General features: G+C 46.1%; 1 protein-coding gene across 5 annotated transcripts in view; it reads right to left on the reverse strand.

Annotated features, from left to right (window-relative positions):
* grm3 (glutamate receptor, metabotropic 3) overlaps window positions 1-27,444 on the reverse strand; it is a 191,730-nt gene that overhangs the window by 13,235 nt on the left and 151,051 nt on the right. For all 5 annotated transcript variants that reach the window (XM_063072663.1, XM_063072660.1, XM_063072662.1 and 2 more), the window contains one exon: window positions 3,557-4,623. In XM_063072663.1, the coding sequence (XP_062928733.1) occupies window positions 3,557-4,623 (1,067 nt within the window). The remainder of the gene's footprint in view (window positions 1-3,556; window positions 4,624-27,444) is intronic.

Genomic DNA, 27,444 nt, shown 5'->3' on the forward strand with positions numbered 1-27,444 from the left:
CTATGGGATAGCTTTTTAGAGCAGCTCGTGGTTGAGCCCACTACAGGATCAGCTATTCTGGACTGGGTGTTGTGCAATGAACCAGAACTGATTAGAGAGCAGAAGATAAAAGGATCCTTAGGGGAAAGTGATCATTATATGATTGAATTCACCCTGAAATTTGAGAAGGAGAAGCTAAGGTCAGATGTATCAGTATTACAGTGGAGTAAAAGAGAATTATGGAGGCATGAGAGAGGAGTTTGTCAGAATTGACTGGAAAAGAACACTGGCAGGGATGATGGCAGAATGGCAATGGCTGGTATTTCTGGAAGCAATTCGGAAGGCACAGGATATATACAACCCAAAGAGGAAGAAGCATTCTAAAGGCAAGATGCCACAACCGTGGCTAACAAGAGAAGTCAAAGCTAACATAAAAACCAAAGAGAGGGCATGTAGTAGAGCAAAAATTAGTGGGAAGTTAGAGGATTGGGAAGCTTTGAAAAACCAACAGAAGGCAACTAAAAAGTCATTAAGAATTTAAACATAGAAACATAGAAACATAGAAAATAGGTGCAGGAGTAGGCCATTCGGCCCTTTGAGCCTGCACCGCCATTTATTATGATCATGGCTGATCATCCAACTCAGAACCCTGCCCCAGCCTTCCCTCCATACCCCCTGACCTCCGTAGCAACAAGGGCCATATCTAACTCCCTCTTAAATATAGCCAATGAACTGGCCTCAACTGTTTCCTGTGGCAGAGAATTCCACAGATTCACCACTCTCTGTGTGAAGAAGTTTTTTCCTAATCTCGGTCCTAAAAGGCTTCCCCTTTATCCTCAAACGGTGACCCCTCGTTCTGGACTTCCCCAACATCGGGAACAATCTTCCTGCATCTAGCCTGTCCAATCCCTTTAGGATTTTATACATTTCAATCAGATCCCCCCTCAATCTTCTAAATTCCAACGAGTACAAGCCCAGTTCATCCAGTCTTTCTTCATATGAAAGTCCTGCCATCCCAGGAATCAATTTGGTGAACCTTCTTTGTACTCCCTCTATGGCAAGGATGTCTTTCCTCAGATTAGGGGACCAAAACTGCACACAATACTCCAGGTGTGGTCTCACCAAGGCCTTGTACAACTGCAGTAGTACCTCCCTGCTCCTGTACTCGAATCCTCTCGCTATAAATTAAAGATGAAATACGAAAGTAAGCTAGCCAATGATATTGAACGGGATATCAGAAGTTTCTTCAGATACATAAAGTGTAAAAGGGAGGTGAGAGTGGATATCAGACCACTGGAAAATGATGCTGGGAGGTAGTAATGGGGGACAAATTAATGGCAGACAAGTATTCTGCATCAGTCTTTACTGTGTAGGCCACTAGTAGTATGGCGGAAGTTCCAGGTGTCAGGGGTCATGAAGTGTGTGAAGTTACCATTACTAGAGAGAAGGTTCTTGGGAAGCTGAAAGGTCGTAAGGTAGATAAGTCACCTGACCAGATGGTGTAGACCCCAGGGTTCTGAAAGAGGTGCCTGAAGAGATCATGGAGGCATTAGTAACAATCTTTCAAGTATCACTAGATCCTGGAATGGTTCTGGAAGATTGGATAATTGCAAATGTCACCCCACTCCTCAAGAAGGAAAAGGGGCAGAAGAAAGGAAATTATACACCAGTAAGTCTGACCTCAGTGGTTGGGAAGATGTTGGTTCGGGGTACTTGAAGGCACATGATAAAATAGGCCGTAGTCAGCATGGTTTCCTCAAGGGAAAATCTTGCCTGACAAATCTATTCGAATTCTTTGAAGAAATAATAAGCGGGATAGACAAACGAGAATTAGCTGATGTTTTGTACTTAGTTTTTCAGAAGGCCTTTGAGAAGGTGCCACACATGAGGCTGCTTACCAAGCTACAAGCCCAGGGTATTACAGGAAAGATTCTAGCATGGATAAAGCAGTGGCTAATTGGCAGGAGGCAAAGAGTGGGAATGAAGGGAGTCTTTTCTGGTTGGCTGCCAATGACTAGTGATGTTCCACAGGAGTCTGTGTTGGGACTGATGCTTTTTACGTTATATGTCAATGATTTGGATGGTGGAATTGATGGATTGGTTGCAAAGTTAGCAGACAATATGAAGATAGATGAAGACACAGGTAGCTTTGAGGAAGTAGAGAGGCTACAAGAGGACTTAGACAGATTAGGAGAACGGACAAAGAAGTGGCAGATGGAAGACAGTGTCATGAAGTGTATGGTCATGCACTTTGGTAGAAGAAATGAAAGGGTAGACTATTTTCTAAGTACAGAGAAAATACAAAACACTGAGGTGGAAAGGGACTTGGGAGTCCTTGTGTAGGATCCCTAAAGGTTAATTTGCAGGTTGAGTCTGTGGTGAGGAAGGGAAATGCGATGTTAACATTCATTTCAAGAGGACTAGAATATAAAAGCAAGGATGTAATGTTGAGCCTTTATAAAGCACTGGTGAGACCTCACTTGGAGTACCGTGAGCAGTTTAGCGGCCCTTGTTTTAGGATGGATGTGCTGAAACTGGAGAGGGTTCCAAAGAGGTTCATGAAAATGATTCTAGGAGTAAATGGCTTGTCATATAAAGAGCATTTGATGGCTCTTGGCCTGTATTCACTAGAATTGAGAAGAATGAGTGGTGACCTCATTGAAACCTATCGAATGGTGAAAGGCCTTTTAGAGTGGATGTGGAGAGGATGTTTCCTATGTGGTGAGTCTAAGACCGGAGGTCTCAGCCTCACAATAGAGGGGTGTCCTTTTAGAATGGAGATGAGGAGGAATTTCTTTAGCTAGAGAGTGGTGAATGTGTGGAATTCTTTGCCACAGGCAGCTGTGGAGGCCAAGTTTCTTGCATTTCAACATTTATTGCAACATCTCCAGTTTTTCACTTCTACCCAAGACTGCAAATAAAGAAAGATACACTTCCACAAGAGGTTCTGCAAATGCTGAAAATCCAGAGTAACACACAAAAATGCCGGAGGAACTCAGCAGATCAGGCAGCATCTTTAGAGGGGAATAAACAGTTGACGTTTCAGGTCGAGACCCTTCATCAGGACTGGAAAGGAGGGGAGAAGATGCCAGAATAAGAAAGTGGGGGAGGGGAAGAAGGACAAGCTGGAAAGCGATAGATGAAGCCAGATGAGGGGGAATGAAGTAAGAAGCTGGGAGGTGATAGGTGGAAAAGGTAAAGGGCTGAAGAAGAAGGAATCTGATTGGAGAGGAGAGAGGACCATGGGAGTAAGGGATGGAGGAGAGGCACCAGTGGGAGGTGATAGGCAGGTGAGGAGAAGAGAAATGGTAAGAAAGGAACCCGTTGACGTTAGAGAACTTCCACTCATGCTAAAACACTGGAGGGTCTCCCGTCAGAATATGAGGTGTTGCTCCTCCAATCTGAGTCTGGCCTCATCGTGTCAGTCAAGGAGGCCATGGACTGACACGTCGGAATGGGAATGGTAATTGGAACTAAAATGTTAACTTTTAAAGGTAAAATATGTTTCCATCATCCCAACAGCCACCAAACATCTGGACCTTTACACTTGATAACATGGACGCAAAAGAACACTTACCCTGTAATCGCTGGAAGTCACGTAGAATATGGGGAGGAAAGCCAGCCAGATGATGCACGTCGTGTACATGGTAAATCCAATAAACTTTGCTTCGTTGAAATTTTCAGGACATTTTCGTGTTTTAAAGGCGTACACCGTACAGAGAATCACCAGCACCACGTCATAGGCCAGTGACATTAGCATACTGGAATCTTTCACGTTACATTTCAGAATGACTGTCTCTCTTCTTTCAGGAACAGTGTACCTTCTGGTTCCTGGAGTCTCCAACACAAGCCACACCGACACCATGACAATTTGGACCAAGATTAGGCTCATGCAGATGAAGACTTGCGAGCTGGGACTGATGAACCTCGGCCTCTGGGTACCTTCCTGCACCCCGTTGAATATCCTGGCAATGCGGTTGGTCTTGGTAAGCAAGGCAGAGTAACACACGGCAAAAGACGTGCCCAGTCCCAGACGGCGCAGGGTGCATATGGCGCGCGAGGGCCTGGCAATGAAGAAAAAGGTCATACAGTAGGAAAAGAAGACCCCGAAGAGCAAAATGTAGCAGAGCTCGCGGCCCGAAGCTCTGACAAGAGGTGTGTTGTTGTGCTTTATAAAGACGGAGGCGACCATGAGGGTGGTGACAATCCCAGCGCAAGAGATGGTGATTGGCCCGATGGCCCACCCGTCCGTCCACCTGATGTACTCCTCTGGTAGGTCGTAGCAGCCCGTCAGGTCCTCGTTGGGCCACCGACCTGGACCACAGTCCTTGCAGGTGAACTCGTCCTCCAGGTAGGCGTAAGGGTCGCAGGGGACGCAGATCCAGCAGCAGACGTCACCGGGCTGCATGTTCTTGGCTTCGTTTGGGGCGCACGGGTCGCTGCACTGTGAGGTGGGGATGTAGCGTTTGGGCCAGTGTATCAGATCTGTGTTCAGCGACAGAGAGTTGGCCCACTGGCCGACCCTGACGTACGTGTACTTGCCCGCCCGCTTCTGGAAGTTGAACACGTTGTAGCGACCCATCCCGTCTCCATTTTCGTCAAACTTGATCTCACTGTCTGCATCGCCCGTGGGGTGGAAAGGGGCTGAGGGGAGAGACAAAAGGGCGACAAGTGAACTTCAGTCAAAATTGTGGTGTGAAGCTTAGCACTTATTCACAACATGGGGAAACTGCTCCCACTCAGACAAAAAGTTCAATTCATTCCAATGTTCCCATCTGAGACAGATAGGAGCCACCAACACTGGTATGGTAACATTAATACCCAAGAATGGAAAAGTCTACAGAAAGTGATGAACAAGGCCAATCCATCCCAGGCAAAGCCCTCCCCACCAGCGCACATCTACAACAGCACCCATCATCAGAAGCCCGAAGGAACACACTCACTGATTCAGGAACAGCTCCTTCCCCTCTGCCATCAGATTTCTGAATGGACATTGAACCCATGACCACCACCTCACTTGTTTTGTTTTTGCTCTCTTTTGGCACTGCTTAATTTAATGTTACATACTTCTTATTGTCATTTATAGTTTTTTTATTATTATGCATTGCACGGTACTGCTGCCACAAAGCAACACATTTCACGGCATGTGCTGGCGACATCAAATCTAATTCTGATTCAGATCCATTTAAGATGAGAAGAGGAAGTTCAAGGATGATTTATGGGGCAGTTATTTAACAGAGAGCAGAGGGCGTGTGGAACGCACTGCCAGGGGTGGTGGTAGAGGCAGATATGTTAGGAACGTTTACCAGAGTCTTAGATAGGCACATGGATGGTAGAAAAATGGAGAGCTGTGTGGGAGAGAAGGGTTACACTGATCTCGGAGCAGGTTGAAAAGTCCGCACAGCATTGTGGGCCGAAGGGTCTGTGCTGTTCTATGTTTTATGAACCCAGAGGTCAGGTCGCATCTATGGGGGGGGGCGGAATGGACAGTCAACACTTTGGGTCGGGACCCTTCATCAGGACTGGAAAGGAAGAGGGGAGGTAGACGGTGTGGAGGGAAGGAGTGGAGAAATGGAGCAAAAGCTGGAGGGTGATAGATTCGTGTGAGGGGGATAACAAAGTTCAAAGTTCAAAATAATTTTTTTATCAAAATACATACACAAGCCTGAGATTCATTTTCTTATGTGCATTCCCAGGAAACAGAAAGACACACAGCAGAATCAACAAAAGACCACATCCAACATGAGCACATGAGATGAACTGTCCTTGAGAGTGAGTCGATAGGTTTGGGGAACAGTTCAGCAATGGAATGAGTGACGTTATCCTCTCTGGTTTAACAGCCTGATGGTTGAGGGGTAATAACTGTCTCTGGTTTAAGAGCTTGATGGTTGAGGGGTAATAACTGTTTCTGAACCTGCTGGTGTAAGTCCTGAAGCTCCTGTACCTCCTTCTGGATAGCAGCAGTGAGACGAGAGCATAACCTGGGCGGTGGGGGTCGTTGATGATGGGTGCTGTTTTCCTGTGACACTGCTCCGTGTAGATGCGCTCATTGGTGGGGAGGGCTTTACCTGTGATGGACTGAACTGTAACCACTACTTTTTGTAGGATTTTCCATTCAAGGGCATTGGTGTTTCCATACCAGGCGGTGATACGATCAGTCAATAAACTCTCCACTATACGTCTATAGAAGTTTGTCAAAGTATTAGATGTCACGCCGAATCTTCGCTACTTTTAAGAAAGTAGAGGGGGGGGGAAGGTTCTATTAATCACAGTTTCATCTGGGAGGGCTGCTTTTCGAGAACATTGACAGACACACTTCCAGATGCTGAACTGAATGACTGAGACAACACCTCAAGCTAATTCCATAAGCAGTGTACATTACCGAGTGCACAGCTTCATCAGAACAAGTGATCCTGTTCTCTGAGAACTATGCCAGCCACCACATGGAGTGACAGAAACATCATTTGAACAGTGTTACTTTGGGTAGCGTACTGACACTTACACACCAGAAACAAACCATCCTCAGCTTTGTGATTTTTGTTGACCTGCAGTCATTCTTGTAAAGACCGACGGCCTTTTGGAACCAGTTGGAAGAGTGATTTTCTCAAAGAGCTTGATAAATAACTGGCCCCCCCCTTCCCTGTGACCGTAATGGTAGTAAAGCATCACAGTTGTGGGAATCTGAAGTCAGGGTGGTAAAGTTTGCCACTGCCCTGACAGGAAGCCACATACCTTAACTGTTTACTGTACCCATACACCTCACCTGACCTGCCCAGTGTCTCTAGTGACCTCTGTCTGCCTATCCACTCTTCGTGATGGGACTTGGTGTTGATAAGGAAAATGCAATGTTCAGCCTTCCAAAATAACTTGGACGGTGAATGGTTTTCTTTTTTTGCGTGTGCCTGCGTGCGTGCGAGTCTGTGTGTGCGCGTCTGCAAGTACGTGGGTGCGAGTTTGTGTGTGCGCGTCTGCATGTACGTGCGTGCGAGTCTGTGTGTGCGCGTCTGCATGTACGTGCGTGCGAGTCTGTGTGCGCGTCTGCATGTACGTGCGTGCGAGTCTGTGTGTGCGCGTCTGCATGTACGTGCGTGCGAGTCTGTGTGCGCGCGTCTGCATGTACGTGCGTACGAGTCTGTGCGTACGCGTCTGTGTGTGCGTGCGTCCGTGGTGATGGGTCTTTTTCATGACTTTTTACAAGGCGCGGAACGAGGGAGAGAGACTATGTGGCATGCCACCCCTCACACAGAGATTTCCGCAGTATTTTCCCTTTATTTTACGAGGTCGAGTTGCGATCTCGACACTCAACCCGGCATGGATGGAAAGCGTACTCGGGAGCGGCCCCGACTGGGTTCGAACCCGGGAACCTCCGCTCCTGGGTCTGGCGCCGGTGTCATTGTGCCACCAGCTGGCCAGTGAATGGTTTTCAAAGTTCAAATTAAATTTATTACCAAGGTACATATATGTCACCATATACAACCCTGAGATTTGCTTTCTTGTGGGCATACACAGTAAATCCAAGAACCATAATAGAATCAATGAAAGACCGCACCCAACAGGACGGACAACCAACCAGTGTGCAAAAGACAGCAAACTGTGCAAATACAACAATAATAGTAATAATAATAATAATAAATAAGCAAAAAATATCAAGAACATGAGATGAAGAGTCTTTGAAAGTGAGTCCACTGGTTGTGGGAACAGTTCAGTGATGTGATGAGTGAAGTTATCCCCTCTGGTTCAAGAGCCTGATGGTCGTGGGGTAATAACTGTTCCTGAACCTGGGTCGACAGATCTCAGCCGTGTTAGATACTTCCCCATCGGACAAATGGTTTGTTTACACTGCCTCTCTAATGAGAATGCTGAGAGAATCTGATAAATTTTGTTCAGATTGGAGGAAAATATATAGAGGTCAGGAATAGGAATTTTACACAGTGGTGGGCGTGTAAAATGCCCTCCCAAGGGTGGTGATAGAGGTAGATATATTAGGAGCAAACAACAGGAATTCTGCAGATGCTGGAAATTCAAGCAACATACATCAAAGTTGCTGGTGAACGCAGCAGGCCAAGCAGCATCTATAGGAAGAGGCGCAGTCGACGTTTCAGGCCGAGACCCTTCGTCAGGACTAACTGAAGGAAGAGTGAGTAAGGGATTTGAAAGCTGGAGGGGGAGGGGGAGATGCAAAAAGGGGCATTTAACAGACTCTTAAATAGGCACGGGGATGATAGAAAAATGAAGGGCAATGTGGGAGGGCAGGGTTAGATCGAATTTGGAGTAGGTCAAAAACTAGGCACAACATTGTGGGCTGAAGGGCCTGGGCTATGCTCTATGAAGTTTTCTTTGGTTGTCTGGACACATGCATCTCCTTTCATTGAACTCAGTCAATCTCTTCCGTTCGTCCATCTGAGATAGTGTGACTGTAATGAGTCTCCATGGCAGCTTCCACGCAGAGACCACGTTTCAATAAAAGATGACGTTCTTCCCTCCAAATATATTCCCCTCCGCAGTTTTCAGGTAACATTAAATCCAGATATGGACTGTGCCTGGGAATGAACCGACAAGCAGAACTTGTTGCTGATTGAACCTTTTCCAATCCACTCACTACGAGTTGCTCAGGACCTGTTGCTCCCAGAGGATGTTTATTTTATTTTATTTACAGATAGCGCACAATTACAGGCCCTTCCAGCCCCTCTAGACCATGCTGCCCAATTATATGCAAGTGACTAATTAATCTACTGACCTGTACACGGGAGGGAACTGGAGCACCCAGAAAAAACCCATGCAGTTCAAGGGCAGAACGTACAGACTCCTTATACAGAGCAGCGGAAATTGAATCTGGGCCACTGGTCAAGCTAACTGCTACACTACCATGTTTGTCGGAAAATGAAGTGGATGAGATGGAAATTAAATTTAGGAATTGGTGGAGTTTCCCTGTTCCATTCCCATCCCTCCTCCACCGAACCTTCACCCACTGATACTTGGGAAGGTGGTACTCAACGAGCCAGACAACCCCACTTGCAATTTTAAAGACACAGAGAAATAACAGCATGGACACAGGCCCATCGGCCCAACCAATCTGTGCCGACCACAGTGTCCACCCAGCCAGTTCCAATTTCCTGTGTTTTGTCCTTCTCCCTCCAAACCCTGCCACCCACCCCTCCCCCATGTACCTGTCGAGATGCTTCTTATTTGATACTATCATACCTGCTTCAATCACTTCCTCTGTTAGCTTGTTTCATATACTCACCCCATGTTAAATCTTACCCCTCTCGCCCTGAATATGCCCCATCCCTGTTTTGGAATCCCTTACCCTGGGGAAAAGAATGTTACCATCCACCTTGCCCATGACTTTGATAATTTCATAAATTTCTTCAAGGTCATCCCCTCATTCTCCTACATTCTAAGGAATAAACCCCTAGCCTGGCCAACCCTTCTCTATAACTCATGCCGACTAGTCCTGGCAATACCCTCGTAAATCTTTTCTGTATTCCTCCCAGTTTAACCACATTTCTATTACAGGTAATCAAAACATAGTAGTCCAAGTGCACTGAGGACTTATGAGACCATCAGATCAAAAGATATAGGAGCAGAATCAGGCCATTTAAATGGAGGGAGGAGAAGATGGCGGCGTGACGCAGCGTGCGCGGGGCCGTTCTGAATGAATATCGATTATATGTAACTAGGGGGCCGTGCACAATCTGGATTTGATGGAGACTGCTGTGAGAAGGGCAGAGGAATATCTGGAGTAACTTCTGAAATGCCCGCTTCGCTGCCGCTGCTACTGTGCGATCGAGAATCTCCAGAGACGAAGGCCCCAAATCCTCGGCTTTGCGTATCACCTGCTGCCGGGGCCGGGGTCGAAACGCTCGGCAGAGATGGTGCTCGATGCTCGGTGTCGGGAGGTGGTCGGAGGCTCGGAGTTTTCGGACGGACTCAGAGTCGGACTGTGGTCGGATGCTTCCAGGATGCTGCATCGGCAAGTTGGCAGCGCTGGAGGTTCACTGTCTGCGTGAGATGATGGGACTTTCGAGTGACTTTGAGACTTTTACTGTGCCATGGTCTGTTCTTATCAAATTATGATATTGCTTTGCACTGTTGTAACTATATGTTATAATTATGTGGTTTGTTTTAGTTTTTAAGTCGGTTTGTCGTGTTTTCGTGATATCATTGTGGAAAAACATTGTATCATTTCTTAATGCATGCATTACTAAATGACAATAAAAGGGGACTGCGTGTCCTCATAATCATAATCATAACCCATTGTGTCTGCTCTGCCATTTCATCAAGGCTGATCTATTTTCTCAGTCAGCCCTAATCTCCTGCCTTCTCCCTGTAACCCTTTATGTGCTGACTAATCAAGAATCTATCAATCTCTGCCTAAAATATACCCAATGACTAGGCCTCCACAGCCACCCGTGGCAACTAATTCCACAGATTCACTACTCTCTGGCTAAATATATAACTACAACATAATATATCAACTTCTACAAAATGCTGAGGGAATTCAGCAAGTCAGGCAACATCTATGGATTCTTCATCTTGGCCTGAAACACCGACTGGTTTTTCCCCTCAGCTTCACCTGCTGATTTTCTCCAGAATTTTGTGTGTGATGCTCTGGATCTCCAGCATCCACAGAACCTTTATGTTTGTGTCGCAACTTCTATACCCAGTGCCCTCCCTGAATGACGAAGGCAGGCATGCTAACGTCTTTTTCCACCACTCTGTCCGTCTATGATAGTGCCTTGAACAAACTTTACTCTCGTGCTCTGGGATTCTTGCTTCATTACACTCCCATTGCTCGTCATTTGTCGACACAAGAAAGCCTGCACACTGGGATCTGGAGCAGCATACAAAGTGCTGGAGGAACTCAATGGGTCAGGCAACTTCTGACAGGAGACACGGACAGAACGAAGAGTCTCGACTGTTCATTCCCCTCCACAGATGCTGCCTGACTGGCAGAGTCACGCTGGACATTTGTGCATCACTCAGTTGGTCTGTGGTTGAATAAACTGAAAGGTCGTTGAAATAGTTCTGTACCATGACTGAGTTGTTGGATTTAATTCTTAGCAGACACAAAGGAAGTATTAGCTGACTGGGTTCAACCCTGACTTCCGGTGCTGTCTGTGTCGGGTTTGCACGTTGTTCCTGTCACCTTGTGGGTTTCCCCTGGGTGCTGCTTCCTCTCACATCCCAAAGACAGATGGGTTGGTGGGTTAATTGTCCACCAACAATTGCTTCTCTTTACTTGGTGAATGGTAGATTCTGGTCGGACATGACAGGAATTTGGAAAGAATAAAATGGTGTAAAGGTATGGTTGCTGGTCAGTATGGATTAGATGGGCCAAAGGGCCTGTTTTGGAGCTGTATCTCTCTATGGCTCTCTGAACTGGTAAAATGGCCGGTTTCAATCCAGAATGATCCCAATGGTGACGATCTAATCCAGGAACACAGGAGATTCTGCAGATGCTGGAAATCCTGATGAAGGCCAAAGAGTTGACGGTTTATTCCTCTCCATAGATGCTGCCTGACCTGCCGAGTTCTTCCAGCATTTTGTGTGTGTTGCTCTGGATCTGCAGCATCTGCAGAATATCTTGTGCTTTTGATATTTCTATCGCGCTGTTCAAATCTTCATGGCATCCCGGAATTCTGTGGGTGTTAATCCAACCCAGGACGGTTTAGATTAATGGCTGGGTTGTAAACTCTCATATCACCGTCACAGTGAGGAAAGCAGGAGTGTGCTTCCTGATCTCTGTACTGAGAATCTGGGTGGATGAAGCTGCAGTGGTTGGTGGTTTGGAGTTGGTCCAAACCCTTTCCCTCCTCGCTCGAGAAGTCAGCCCTCACCACACGGGTGTAAATAGTGGATGCATTAGGGTTAGGGAACAAACCAAGTGTGCGAGTAAACTGGACAAGCAAAACCCAAGCTGTCCATTTTGGGCAAGTGTGAAGAGATTCACCTTGGGTGGTCGAACTTGACGGCACAATAAAGGGTTAATGGCAGGATTCTTGTCAGTGTGGAGGAACAGAGGGATCTCAGGGTCCACATCCATAGATCCCTCAAAGTTGCTGCACAGGGCAACAGGGTGGTAGAGAAGGCAGATGCTGCACTGTCCTTCATTAGATGGAGGATCATGTTCAGGAGCCGCGATGTAATGTTGCAGCTCCTTAAAACCCTGGTTAAACCACACTTGGAGCATTATGTTCAGTTCTGGTTGCCTCACTATCGGAAGGATATGGAAGCTTTAGAGAGAGTGCAAGGGAGATTTACCAGGATGCTGCCTGGATTAGAGAGCATGTCTTATGAGGAAAGGTTGAGTGAGCTAGGGCTTTTTTCTTTGGAGCAAAGGAGGATGAGAGGCAAATTGAAAGAGGTGTACAAGAAGATAAAAGGCAAAGATGGAGTGGATAGCCAGAAAAAGCAGGATCTCCCAGTGGCTCCCTATTTTAATTCCACTTCCCATTCCCATTCTGACATGTCAGTCCATGGCCTCCTCTACTGTCACGATGAAGCCACACTCAGGTTGGAGGAGCAACACCTTATATTCCATCCGGGTAGCCTCCAATCTTATGGCATGAATATTGATTTCTCAAACTTTCAGTAATGCCCCCCCCGCTTCACCATCCCCCATTCCCATTTCCCTTTCTCACCTTATCTCCTTACCTTCCTCTGGTACCTCTCCCACTTTTCTTTCTTCCATAGCCTTCTGTCCTCTCCTATCAGATTACCCCTTCTCCAGTCCTGTATCTCTTTCACCAATCAACTTCCCAGCTCTTTACTTCACCCCTCACCCCTTCCCAGTTTCACCTATCACCTTGTGTTTCTTCCTCCTCTTCTCTCACCTTCGAACTCTGACCCCTCATCTTTTTTTCTCCAGTCCTGCTGAAGGGCCTCGACCTGAAACGTCAACAGTTGGCTCTTTTGCACTGATGCTGCCTGGCCTGCTATTTTTTTGTGTGTTGCTCTGGGTTTCCAGTCTCGGCAGATTTTCTTTTGTTTGTCACCTTTCTCCCAGGGCGGAAATGGCTAATACGAGGGGTGATAATTTTAAGGTGATTGGATGTCAGAGATAACTTTTTACACAGAGACTGGTGGGTGTATGGAACGCCCTGCTGTGGGTGGTGGTAGAGGCAGATTCATTAGGGATAATTTATGAAATTCTCAGATAGGTATATGGATAAAAGAAATATTGAAGGCTATGTAGGAGGGAAGGGTTAGATTGATCTTGGAGTAGGGTAAAAGGTGGGCACAATAGTGTGCACTGAAGGACCTATACCGTACCGTTCTATCTATTGAAGCTCCATGTAGTGTACTGTAGTTTCCCCCACATCCCAGGGATGTGATTAGAGTCATGGAGACACACATCACAAAGAACAGGCCATTTGGCCCATTGAGTCCGTACCAACCGTCAACCACCCATTCACTGTAGTCATTATACAGATACACGGATAGAAAAGGTTTAAAGGGACATGGGTCAATCAGACACAAATGTGACTTGCTTGGATGGAAACCTTGGTCAGCATGTGCAAGTTTGGCCGAATGGCCTGCTTCTGCACTGTGTGACTCTATCACCACCATACTTTTTTAACATCATCAGTAGGCCTCATCACGTGGATTAAAACCACCTTGTCCAGCAGCAGATGTCACCAGCGTTGCCTGGGCAACTTTCCCAGCAACAAGCAGCTGTGTCACATAATTACCCCTGCACAATAGCCAAAGCAATTAGGTTTCATCTGAAAAAATAAAGCTGTTTTATTTAATTAATTGTGCTAATGACAGAGAATGCTGATTATGAAGTGACTTGGGAATATCTCAGTGTTCCTGGGTCCAAGTCCTGGAATTCCCTCCCCATCAGAGCTGCAGGATTGCCCTCATCATACTGACAACATTGGGTCCAAGATGGCCGCTCTCCTCATCATCTTCTTGAGATCTTTTGAGAGACTAAATGTCGGTCTTACCCGTAACACCTAGATCCTAAAACATGCACAAACAAAAAGGTCTTCTCTTCCTACTTCCTTCGTCACAGAACATTGAACACTACAGCTCATCACAGGCCTTTGACCCATAATGTTGTGCCAAACTTTTAACCCGCACTTAGATCTATCTAACCCTTCCCTCCTACATAACACTTCATTTTTCTATCATTCATGTGCCCATCTAAGTCTCTTAAGTGCCCTAATGTATTTGCCTCTACCACTACCCATGGCAGGGCATTCCACACACCCACCACTCTCTGTGTAAAGAAAAAACTTACCTCTGGTCATCCCCCTGTACTTTCTCCAGTCACTTTAAAATTATGCCCACTTGTATTAGCCAGTTCCACTCTGGGAACAAAGCGGAGAAACATCCCTACCAAAGGAGATATAAAGCACTCCTTCTTCCGCTAGCCTACAGGTCACCCTTGGGCAAGGTGTAGCACCTGCTTAGACCCCTGACCAGGGTCATGCGAAGCCTTGGGAGCAGGTGGTGGTTGGTCGTATGAGCAGCTGGTACATATCACAAGTCCTGGTTGTGCGATCATTGACGCCAGGCAGACGATCTCTGAAGGGTATTGATAACAACTGCAGTCACCCATCTTGTAAAGGCACTGCCCAGAAGAAGGTAATGGCACACCATTACTGTAGAAAAATTTGCCAAAGAACAATCATGGTCATGCGACCGTGATCGCCCATGTCATTTGACATGGGACATAACGGATGATGATGATAACGCCAGTACTGTGCAAAAGTCTTAGGTACACTAGATTTTTTATACGGTTTCAAATGAGATTGCCTCCACAGAGCCCTGATCTCAATGTCATTTAAGCTGTCTGGGATTACCTGGTGAGACAGAAGCAAGTGAGACAGCCAAAATCTGCAGAAGAACTGTAGCAAGTTCTCGAAAATGCTTTGGAACATCTTACCAAGATCAAGGCCAAAGTCAAAGTGAAGTCTAAGTAAAAGTTATTATCAGAGTACATACATGTTACCACACACAACCCAGAGATTCTTTTTCTGTGGGCATACTTAGCAAACCTATAGAACAGTAAATGTAAACAACAGGAATTCTGCAGGTGCTGGAAATTCAAGCAACACACATAAAAGTTGCTGGTGAACGCAGCAGGCCAGGCAGCATCTCTAGGAAGAAGTGCAGTCGACGTTTCAGGCCAAGACCCTTCGTCAGGACTAACTGAAGGAAGAGTGAGTAAAAGGGATTTGAGAGTGGGAGGGGGAGGGGGAGATCCAAAATGATAGGAGAAGACAGGGGGAGGGATGGAGCCAAGAGCTGGACAGGTGATAGGCAAAAGGGGTATGAGAGGATCATGGGACAGGAGGTCCAGGAAGAAAGACAAGGTGGGGGGACCCAGAGGATGGGCAAGGGGTATATTCAGAGGGACAGAGGGAGAAAAAGGAGAGTGAGAGAAAGAATGTGTGCCCCAAACAGTCCTTCCAGGTGAGGCAACACTTCACCTGTGAGTCGGCTGGGGTGATATACTGCGTCCGGTGCTCCCGATGTGGCCTTTTATATATTGGCGAGACCCGACGCAGACTGGGAGACTGCTTTGCTGAACACGTACGCTCTGTCCACCAGAGAAAGCAGGATCTCCCAGTGGCCACACATTTTAATTCCACATCCCATTCCCATTCTGACATGTCTATCCACAGCCTCCTCTACTGTAAAGATGAAGCCACACTCAGGTTGGAGGAACAACACCTTATATTCCGTCTGGGTAGCCTCCAACCTGATGGCATGAACATCGACTTCTCTAACTTCCGCTAATGCCCCACCTCCCCCTCGTACCCCATCTGTTACTTATTTTTATACACACATTCTTTCTCTCACTCTCCTTTTTCTCCCTCTGTCCCTCTGAATATACCCTTGCCCATCCTCTGGGTCCCCCCCCCCCTTGTCTTTCTTCCTGGACCTCCTGTCCCATGATCCTCTCGTATCCCTTTTGCCAATCACCTGTCCAGCTCTTGGCTCCATCCCTCCCCTTCCTGTCTTCTCCTATCATTTTGGATCTCCCCCTCCCCCTCCCCCTCCAACTTTCAAATCCCTTACTCACTCTTCCTTCAGTTAGTCCTGACGAAGGGTCTCGGCCTGAAACGTCGACTGCACCTCTTCCTAGAGATGCTGCCTGGCCTGCTGCGAACAGTAACTGTAAACAGGATCAATGGACAATAAGCTGCAAATGCTTAAATAAATAGCAGTAAATATTGAGCATGAAATAACAAGATCAAAGAGTCCTTAAATGAGCATAGTTATCCCCTTTTGTTCAAGGGCCTGATGGTTCAGGAGTAGTAACTGTTCTTGAACTTGATAATGCGAGTTCTGAGGCTCCTGTACCTTCTACATGATGGCAGCAGCAAGCTTGGCCTGGGTGGTGAGGATCTTTGATGATGGATGCTGCTTTTCTACGGCAATGCTTCATGTAGATGTGCTCAATGGTTGGGAGGGTTTTACCCGTGATGTACTGGGCCGAATCCACTACCTGTTGTAGGATTTTCCACTCAAAGGCTTGGTGTTCCCATATCACCCGTAATGCAACCAGTCAGCACACTTTCCACCTCATGTCCATAGAACTTTGCCGAGGTTTTTGATGGCGCACTGGATCTCCGCATATTCCTGAGGAAAACCAGCCCATTTCTGGACGACGATTTACGAGCTGTGCTGAATCGGAAAGGCCAGGTACAGGCCGAATCGAGGCTGCGGTGTCCAGGCCCTACAGCGTATCGAGGTGACTGGACCTGATGTTTGGGTGATGATTTAGGTGCCTGGACAGATTGAAACGGTCAGGGTGCCGGGACTTGAGATGAGGAATGGGCCGGTTCAGTTCGCTGCTCCGTCTTGCGCTGAACTAAGGGTCTATGGACAGGACTATCTTTGTGTAGGCTCTAGTTCAGAATGCTATTTGCTTGTGTTTATTGTTTGCATGATTGTTTTATTTCCCTCTCTTCACATTGGGTGTTTGATGGTCTTTATTTAACGGGTTCTTTTGGGATTCTTTGTTTTGTGGCTGCCTGTAAGGAGGTGAATCTCAGGGTTGCATAATATGTACATACTTTGATAATAGATGTACTTTGAACTTTGATTTTCTTATAAATCTACATGATGAAGACCCTTGGGAAAAGTCTCTGGCTGTCCACTTGATCTATGTTGCTTTTCATCCCGTAAACCTCTATTTTATGAGGTATTGCAAAACCGTTTATACACAAGGTGATTGTTTAAGTATTCTGCTCAGCCTGGGTTTACTGGACGTGTGAAGACAAAAGAGAATGAAATTGGGCAGGCAACACAAAATCCTAAGGACACGAACCACCAGGCTCAAGGATAGCCTCTATCCCACTGTTATCAGAGTCTTGAATGGACATCTTGTATGATAAAAGTTAATTCTTGATCCCTCAGTCTACCTCGTCATGGGCTTTGCAACAGCCATGCTGCTGGAGGAACTCAGCGGGTCGACAGAATATGTGTGGGGGAGGGGGGGGAGGAATTGTCAATATTTTGGGTTGAAACCCTCATCAGGACTACACTGAAAAGTGGACAATTACTTTTGCCCCCAAAAGATGTTGTTTGACCCGTTGAGTTTCTTAACAGATTTCTGTACCGGGTTAGTCATGAGTCTCCCAATGCAAGCCTCACAACATTTTTGAAGGTAAGTCTGCTTCTATTGAAGCACTACGAACTGAACAGAGCCATGGTAGCATGGTGATTAGTACAGTACTGCAGTATTCCAGCTCAGGGCTATCAGAGTTTTCCTTTTCCTCGAGCTCGTTGTTCAATTCCAGTAAGAAAGTTTATACGTTCTTCCTGTGTGTGCGTGGGTTTTCTCTAGGTGCCCTAGTTTCCTCCTATATTCCAAAGACCTGCTGGTTCCTTAAGGTTGTTATAGCCGGGGTGGTAATGGGGATAAGCTCCCACTACCTATTAAATGCTCTCAATGGTGTGTGTCTCAAATAGCCTCTGACAACCAAGTCCAGCTCCTGCCCTTCACGTGTGGCTTGGCTACTAAGCCTGGTGGAACGGTTTCTACCGACAGGAGAAGGGGCAAAGGGCAAAGGCAGGTTACGGGTGCTTTAAAGCCGGTTGCTTAGGGCAGACGGGGCTTGTCAGCTGTGCTTGGCAGCTCATCTAGGAGAAGGAAAACTCTGATCTCAAACCTCTATTTCCTTGCAGCTATTCCCCCTCATGGGGAAGGCTTCAAGAGCAAACCACGTGGAAACATCCAGACTGGAGTCCCTAAGGCAGTCCTATGTTGAGTTCAATGCTGACTGGCAACTCCTGCAATGCCACTGGTGACAAATTATATCGGTCCCTGCCCTCACACTTCCTCCCTCACTACCATTCAGGGCCCCAGACAGTCCTTCCAGGTGAGGCGACACTTCACCTGTGAGTCGGCTGGGGTGATATATTGCGGCCGGTGCTCCCGATGTGGCCTTCTATATATTGGTGAGACCTGACGCAGACTGGGAGATCGTTTCGCTGAACACCTACGCTCTGTCCGCCAGAGAAAGCGGGATCTCCCAGTGGTCACGCATTTTAATTCCATGTCCCATTCCCATTCTGATATGTCTATCCACGGCCTCCTCTACTGTAAAGATGAAGCCACACTCAGGTTGGAAGAACAACACCTTATATTCCGTCTGGGTAGCCTCCAACCTGATGGCATGAACACTGACTTCTCAAACTTCCGCTAATGCCCCACCTTCCCCTCGTACCCCGTCCGTTATTTATTTATATACACACATTCTTTTTCTCTCTCTCCTTTTTCTCCCTCTGTCCCCGTCACTATACCCCTTGCCCATCCTCTGGGCTTTTCCCCCTCCCCCTTTTCCTTCTCCCTAGGCCTCCTGTCCCATGATCCTCTCATATCCCCTTTGCCAATCACCTGTCCAGCTCTTGGCTCCATTCCTCCCCCTCCTGTCTTCTCCTATCATTTTGGATCTCCCCCTCTCCCTCCCACTTTCAAATCTCTAACTAGCTCTTCCTTCAGTTAGTCCTGACGAAGGGTCTCGGCCCGAAACGTCGACTGTACCTCTTCCTAGAGATGCTGCCTGGCCTGCTGTGTTCACCAGCAACTTTTATGTGTGTTGCTTGAAATTCCAGCATCTGCAGATTTCCTCTTGTTTGTGTCACAAAGTATACCTCAGTCTCCACTGTTTTAAAAGGAAACAAACCCAGCACGGCTGAACTGTTTCCTCAGGAATGAGGCCCAGCTTTGACATCTCATTGCTGCTTCTGCCATTCTTGTGCAGTTTAGTTTAATGGTACAAACATTAGGGTGCAATAAAATTATGCGCTTGCCTGAACTGACCATGGTCCTTAGGATGTTGACTAGCTAATTTTCCCCTGACCTGTGATGCTGCTGAGAGTATGCTTGGGACAGGAGCCGTTCCAAAAATGTTGAGTATGTGCCTTCAGGCTCCTGTAAATCCTCCCTGAAGAGAGCACGTCTTGGGTGATGGGGCTGAGGTGTTGGGGGTGGGTGTCCTTAGTGATGGATGTCACCTCTTTGAGGCACTGCCTTTTGAAGATTTTCTTGTTGCTGGGGAGGCTAGTGCCCACAATGGAACTGGTTGAGTTTGCAACCTTCTGTATCTTTTTCTGATCCTGCACAATCTTCTGATTCCCAAATCCAAACCACCTTCTCCACATTGTCGTTCTCTCTCCTGGTTCCAGCTACCCTGCAGTCAGGCAGCCGTTCCCAGGGAATGGTAAGCGGTAGTTTGTTTATTGTTGTCACACGCACCAGAATACAGTGGAAAGCTTCTTTCTCATGCCACGCAGACAGATCATTCCGCGCACTGAGGTAGTACAGAAGGGAAAACCAATACCAAAATGCAGAATATAGATATTGATGTAATCACAAAGAAGGTACAAACTTTGTCAGGAGCTTTGGGAGATTCAGTCTGATACCAAAGACTCTTACAAATGTCTCCAGATGTACGTTGGAGGGCATTCTGACTAGTTGCATCACAGCGTCATCTGGAGGCTCCAATTCACAGGATCACAAACGGTGACAGAAGGTTAAAGACTCGGGCAACGCCATCACGGGTATAACCCTCCCCACCATTCAGGACATCTGCAAGAGGCGGGTCCACCAGAAGACTGCATCCACCACTAAGGACCCTCTTCATTGGAACATGCTTATCAACCTCCACTTGAAATATACTAACACTTTCGTCTCTGGATTCTTTCTTGTAGGTCTCATCTGAACCATCTCCAGCACATCCTTCAATAGATACGTGGCCCAAAGCTGCTCACTATACTCCTAATATGGTCTGACTGAAGCTTTATAAAAACCTGACCCACTGAGCTCCTCCAAAGCTATCCTGCTTTCTACACTCCCACTCTCTTCTGTTTTGTTTGAACCTTCAATTCAAAAACAGAAGCGAGTCAAATCAGTTGTTACCAGATCCAAGTTCCTTGATGTTTAATATTTTTACATCGAACACCTACGTTCTCTCTTTAATCCTCTTTCTCACTTCGTCAATTCCATTAGAACATTTCAACACTGGTTGCTCACTTCTTGCAATGCAGAGCATTCACAATTAATTAACAACATTTTGCGAGCTAAATAACAACAGAACAACACATACTGGTATACGTGGTTCCTTTCAAAGAGACATTTATCATATTTTGCTTTGGTTAGTAGTTATTATTCTCACGATGGTGTTTGTAATTATCCCAAAAATATGAAATGCCGATGTTTGAGGCCCTCTGTTGGTCAGGGTTGACCATAGGTGTTGCATCTTAGCTGTCTACGTGATACGCATGTCAGGGCAGTACAATATGGAGAGCGAGCTGTCTACGTGATACACAAGCCAGGGCAGTACAATATGGAGAGTGAGGTGTTGCCCATGCAGCAGACTCCCCCTCTCCACACAGCTAATGAATCCAAAGGAACATCAGAGCCCAATACAGTTTAACACCAGCGGCGTCACGAGTTGCCAGTCAGCATTGTACTAAACTCTGAACTGCCTTAGGGACTCCAGCTCCGGATTTTTCCTCGGGGTTTACTCCCGAAGCCTTCCCCATGAGTGGGTATAGCTGCAAGGCATTGGAGGTCTAAAATCTGAGTTTTCCTCCTTTTAGATGAGCTGCCAACTACGGCTACCTAGCCCCATCTGCCCAGAGTGACTGGCCTTAAGACTCTAGTAACCCGCCTTTGCCCCTTCCCCAGTCAGTAGAAGTGGTTCTGCTGAGCTTAGTAGCTAAGACACATGTGAAGGCCCAGGAGCTGGACTTGGTTGTCAGATAAAAGTTGCTGGTGAACGCAGCAGGCCAGGCAGCATCTCTAGGAAGAGGTACAGTTGACGTTTCGGGCCGAGACCCTTCTTGGCCCGAAACGTCGACCGTACTGCTTCCTAGAGATGCTGCCTGGCCTGCTGCGTTCACCAGCAACTTTTATGTGTGTTGCTTGAAATTCCAGCATCTGCAGATTTCCTCGTGTTTGCTTGGTTGTCAGAGGTTATTTGAGATGCACACTATTGGGAGCATTTAATAGGTAGTGGGAGAATATCCCCATTACCACTCCCGGCTATGCCAACCTTAAAGAACCACTGATGTCTATATTTGACAATAATTAGAACTCTTGAAAATATTTGTACAAAATCTTAATGCAATGCATCATGGGACCCTGGGAATAGGTTATCGGTAAGTGAACAAGGAGAGTATAAAGTATTGGTCCAAGAAAGAAGAAAATAAATTATAAAACTACTGAGATGAGCACAGGGGTGATGAACCTTTTGTGATACGACTTGGCACATAATGATGATGAAATCAAGAGATTCTGTTTGGTGAGCAGTTTAGAAGGTTCAGGTCTCGATATGAATGTCTATCCCTTTCCCCATTGTTATCTCCCCGATTTTACATCAAAGTTAGAGGCAAGTCAAATGCCTGTCCTGGGTTTGGAGGTCTGTCTGTGTGAGTGAGTCAGTGGGCAGGAGGGTGGGGAAGGAACTGTATTGTTGTTGTTTGTGTTATCCTGCTGAGCATTGTGATTATGCTATGTTGGCTCTGGAATGTGTGGTGACACTTGTGGGCTGCCCTCAGCACATCCTTGGACTGTGCTAGTTGTTCAGACAAATGATGCATTTCACAGTACTGTCTTTGTCAACGTGGAGAGGAGAGAGAATATGTAAATCTGCTGGGAGCAAAGGATGTTGGGAATGGCGACTGTAGAGTGCCGCAGGAGCAGTGCGGGACAGGTGGCAGAGAAGAAGTGACGGACTGGGGGTTGACATAGGTGCAGCCACACCCGGCCCTGGACACCAGGCAAGGTCATTTGATTCCAAACAATTGGTTTATTAATCACAACAGAATGTCTCTCTGGTACTTCCTGCTCCCTCCTTTTCCCAACCATGATTCCCCTCTCCCTGCCCCCTTCCCACTCTCGGTCGACAATAGAGACCCTGATCAGAATCAGGTTTATCATCACTCATGTACATCATGAAATTTGTTTTCGTTTGTGGCAGCAGTACAGTGCAATACATAAAATTACTACAGTGCTGTGCAAAAGTGTGAGGCTCCCTAGCTATAAATATGTGCTTAAGATTTTTGCACAGTACTGTACGTCTGATAAATAGATCGTTCTGATTCTGAACCTCTATCATCCATTGTAAACCAGATACAAATAGTTGATTTTTGTACATTAAGCTGTATCTGCCAGTTAACTTACAATCAGAATCGGGTTTATTATCGCTGACGTACAGTACATTGTGAAACTTGTCGTTTTTGCAGCAATAAATAAAAATATACTATGAATTAAAATAAGAAATGTACATAAAAATCAAGTGAGCAGTGCAAGAAGAGAGCAAAAATAGTGAGGTAGTGTTCATGTGTTCTCCGTCCATTTAGAAATTTGATGGTGGAGGGGAAGAAGCTGTTTTTAAAATGTTGAGCATAGGTCCTTAGGATCCTGTACCTCTTCCCTGATGGTAGTATTGAGAAGAGGGCATGTCCTGGGTGGTTTAGATTAGATTAGATTATGAGGACACGCAGTCCTCTTTTATTGTCATTTAGTAATGCATGCATTAAGAAATGATACAATATTCCTCCGGTGTGATATCACAGAAACACAGGACAGACAAAGACTGAAAAACTGACAAAAACCACATAACTATAACATATAGATACAACAGTGCAAGCAATACCGTAACTTGATGAAGAACAGGCCGCGAGCACGGTAAGAAAAGTTCAAAGTCTCTCGAAAGTCCCACATCTCACGCAGACGGGAGAAGGAAGAAAACTCTCCCTTCCATGCCCGACCACAGTCTGACTCTGAGTCTTCCGAAAACTTCAAGCTCCGATCAGCCCTCCGACACCGAGCACCGAGCACCATCTCTGCTGAACGCTTTGACTCCAGCCCCGGTCGCCAGCAGCAGGCAAAGCCGAGGATTTTGGGGCCTTCCCTCCGGAGATTCTTGATCGCACAGGGTGGTGAGGGCCTTTAATGATGGACGCCTCCTTCTTGAGGAGTCACCTTTTGAGGATGTCCTCGATGGTGGGGAGGGCTGGGACTGTGATGGAGCTGGCTGAGTAAACAACCCTTCGCAACTTATTTCCATCCTGTGCAGCGGCCACTCCACATCAGATGGTGATGCGACCCCAGTCAGAATGCTCTCCACGGTACCTCTGTAGAAACTTGTGAGTGACTTAGGTGACATGCCAAATATCCTCAAACTCCTAATACGATATTGTGCCTTCTTTGTAATTGCATCAGTATGTTGGGCCCAGGATAGCTCCCCTGAGATGTTGTCACTCTGTACACTGCTCACCTACTATCTACATCTTTCTACTCCGAGGAATCTGTACTGGGCTCTTTATCTTTTTCTGGTTTTCTTTTAGAGTCACAGCATGGTAACAAGCCCTTCTGCCCAACGAGCCCACACCGTCCAATTACACCATGTGACCAATTAATCTCACAGGGATCCTTTACAGATAGTGGTGAGAATTGAACCCGGGTCGCTGCTGTTGTAGTACTGTTGTGCTAACCACTACACTATCATGCCACCTGGCTCTTTATCAGGTTAGCCCTGGTTTGTGATCCACAGCTTTGACGATTTCAGTTGGGCTCACAGGTATATTTAACATCGTTTCTATGGATAACAAGGTCCATAACAACATACAAGGTCCTTAAGAACATAAGACATAGGAGCAGAATTAGGCCATTTGGCCCATCAAGCCTGCTTCACCATTTGATCATGGCTGATTTACTATCCCTCTCAGCTCCGTTCTCCCGTCTTCTCCCCATAACCTTTGATGCCCTGACTAATCAAGAACCTATCAACCTCCGCTGTAAATATACCCAATGTCTTGGCCCCCACAGCCATCTGTGGCAATGAATTCCACAGATTCACTACTGTCTGGCCAAAGAAATTTCTCCTCGTCTCTGTTCTAATTGGATGTCCCTTATTCTGAGGCTGTGCCCTCTGGTTCTGGACTCCCTCACAATTGGAAACATCCCCTCCACGTCCACTCGACCTTTCAATTTATGGCAGGTTGCAATGAGATCCCCCCTCCCCCCATTCCTCTAAACTCCAGTGTGTACAGACCCAGAGCTATCAAACATACAGCTCGAACCACATCATCAAGTTCGCCAATGACACGACCGTGGTGGGTCTCATCAGCAAGAACGATGAGTCAGCATACAGAGAGGAGGTGCAGCGGCTAACGGACTGGTGCAGAGCCAACAACCTGTCTCCGAATGTAAACAAAACAAAAGAGATGGTTGTTGACTTCAGGAGGACACGGAGCGACCACTCTCCACTGAACATTGACAACTCCTCTGTAGAGATTGTTAAGAGCACCAAATTTCTTGGTGTTCACCTGGCGAAGAATCTCACCTGGTCCCTCAACACCAGCTCCATAGCAAAGAAAGCCCAGCAGCGTCTCTACTTTCTGCGAAGGCTGAGAAAAGTCCATCTCCCACCCCCCACCATTCTCACCACGTTCTACAGAGGTTGTATTGAGAGCATCCTGAGCAGCTACATCATGGCCCAGTTCGGAAATTGTACCATCTCGGATTGCAAGATCCTGCAGCGGACAGTGAGGTCAGCTGAGAAGATCACTGGGGTCTCTCTTCTCGCCATCACAGACATTTAGACCACACGCTGCATCCGCAAAGCAAACGGCATTATGAAGGACCCCACACACCCCTCATGTAAACTCTTCTCCCTCCTGCCATCTGGATAAAGACACCGAAGCATTCAGGCTCTCATGACCAGACTATGTAACAGTTTCTTCCCCCAAGCCATCAGACTCCTCAATACCCAGAGACTGGCTTGACACCAACCTACTGCCCTCTACTGTGCCTATTGTCTTGTTTGTTATTTATTATTATTTATTGTAGTGCCTGCACTGTTTTGTGTACTTTATGCAGTCCTGGATAGGTCTGTAATCTAGTGTAGTTTTTGTTTTTTCTTATGTAGTTCAGTGTAGTTTTTGTATTGTTTCATATAGCACCATGGTCCTGGAAAACTCTCATTTGTCTCATTTTTACTATGCTCTGTACCAGCAGTTATGGTTGAAATGAAAACAAAAAGTGACGTGACATGACTTGACTTGAAATGCCCCTTATATATTAACCTTTATATTTGCAAGATCATTCTCATGAACTTCCTCTGGACCTTCTCCAGTGTCAGCCCATCTTTTCTTAGATAAGCGGCCCAAAACTGCTCACAATACTCCAAGGGTGGTCTGACCAATGCCTTGTAAAGCCTTAACATTGCTTCCTTGCTTTTATATTCTATTCCTCTCAAAATGAAAGCTAATATTGCATCTTATTTATTTACTGAGATACAGTACAGCACAGAATAGGCCCTTCTGGCCCTTCAAGCCATGGCAACCAGAAAACCCCTGATTTAACCTTAGCCTAATCAGTGGAAAATTTACAAAGACCGATTAACCTACCTACCAGTACATCTTTGGACTGTGGGTGAAAACCAGGGCACCTGGAGGAAACCCATGTGGCAATGGGGAGAATGTACAAACTCCTTACAGGCACCGCAGGAATTGAACCTGGGTTGCTGGAACTGTAGGGTTTGTGCTGCCCCACCTTCCTCACCACAGACTCAACCTGCAAGTTAACCTTCAGGAAACCTTGTTTAAGGACTCTGAAATCCCTTTGCACCTCTGATCTTTGATTTTTCTCCTTATTTAGAAAATAGCCTCCATCTCTTACATTCCATTGAATAAGGTTCTAGGCTGCCCAATCTCTTCCCATTACTCAGTTCAGCCAGCATCCTTGTAAGCTTTCTCCGCACTTGTTCCAGCTTCACGATGACCTTTATATCGTGTATTTAATATTTCAATATTTGATTAATATTGTAAATATATTATTTAATTAAGCATTCTTATTCACTTATGCATTGTAGGTTATCTGCAAAAGTATGTAAATAGCATATGACTTCACACCACAACATGATATCTGTGGAATCTGTTGCCATGAGCGTTGGATGCATTTAAGGCAGAGATGGATAGGTTTTTGATTAGCCAGGGCATCAAAGGGAATGGGGAGAAGGCAGGGGAGTGGGGATGACTGGAAGAATTGGATCAGCCATGATTGAATGGCGGTGCAGACTCGATGGGCTGAATGGCCTACTTCTACTTCTTTACCTTATGGTCTTATAGAAACATAGAAACATAGAAAATAGGTGCAGGAGTAGGCCATTCGGCCCTTCGAGCCTGCACCGCCATTTATTATGATCATGGCTGATCCTCCAACTCAGAACCCCGTTCCAGCCTTATGATATGCGCGCGTCACTTCACTTAAATGCGAAGGTAGACTCGCATTTTGGCGCTCATGTTTTCAATTCAATTGGTTTAATGCTTTTGGAGCTAGAAATGTAATAGTGGCGACGAAGTATTTTTAAAAACAAACCCAGGATGGCTACCCAGCTATTGAAGCTCAGCGACATGTATGATTAAAATAAAACATGTGTTCTTTGGAAAGGTCTGACATGGTCAAGTTTAAAACAAAAAGGCAGAAAATGGACACATTCAAGGATTCATAAACTCTTGGTGGTAATACTCATAAAAAAGCAGGAATGGCTGGCTACATTGGAAAGATAGACATGTTCTGTTACACATCACAAAACTGGATTTTGTATACTGAAGGGATTTAACAGTAGATTGAAGCAAATGAAATCGCCAATGAGAAGCAGGTGCCTATTTTGCTGAGTGCGTGGGATTTAAAGATACACAGTTTGCTTTGGGGTTTGACTGCCCCAACCAAAAAGCAGAAATGAGCTTTGCTGATATCATGAAAGCAAAGCAGGAATATTTAGAACTGAAACCATTATTGATTGCAGAACACTTTAGGTTCTATAAGTGGAATTGAAAGGAAAGGGGTGTCCATTTCAGTGTATGTGGCTGAATTGAAGAAATTATTTTAGCATTGTCAGTCAGTGATGGGCTTAACGATGCACTGACAGATCGTTTGGATTATACAAAAAAATCCTTCAAAAATGGCTCCTAACTGAAACACAA

This window comes from Mobula hypostoma, chromosome 20 (assembly GCF_963921235.1).
Source record: "Mobula hypostoma chromosome 20, sMobHyp1.1, whole genome shotgun sequence".
NCBI classification, from domain to species: Eukaryota; Metazoa; Chordata; class Chondrichthyes; order Myliobatiformes; family Myliobatidae; genus Mobula; species Mobula hypostoma.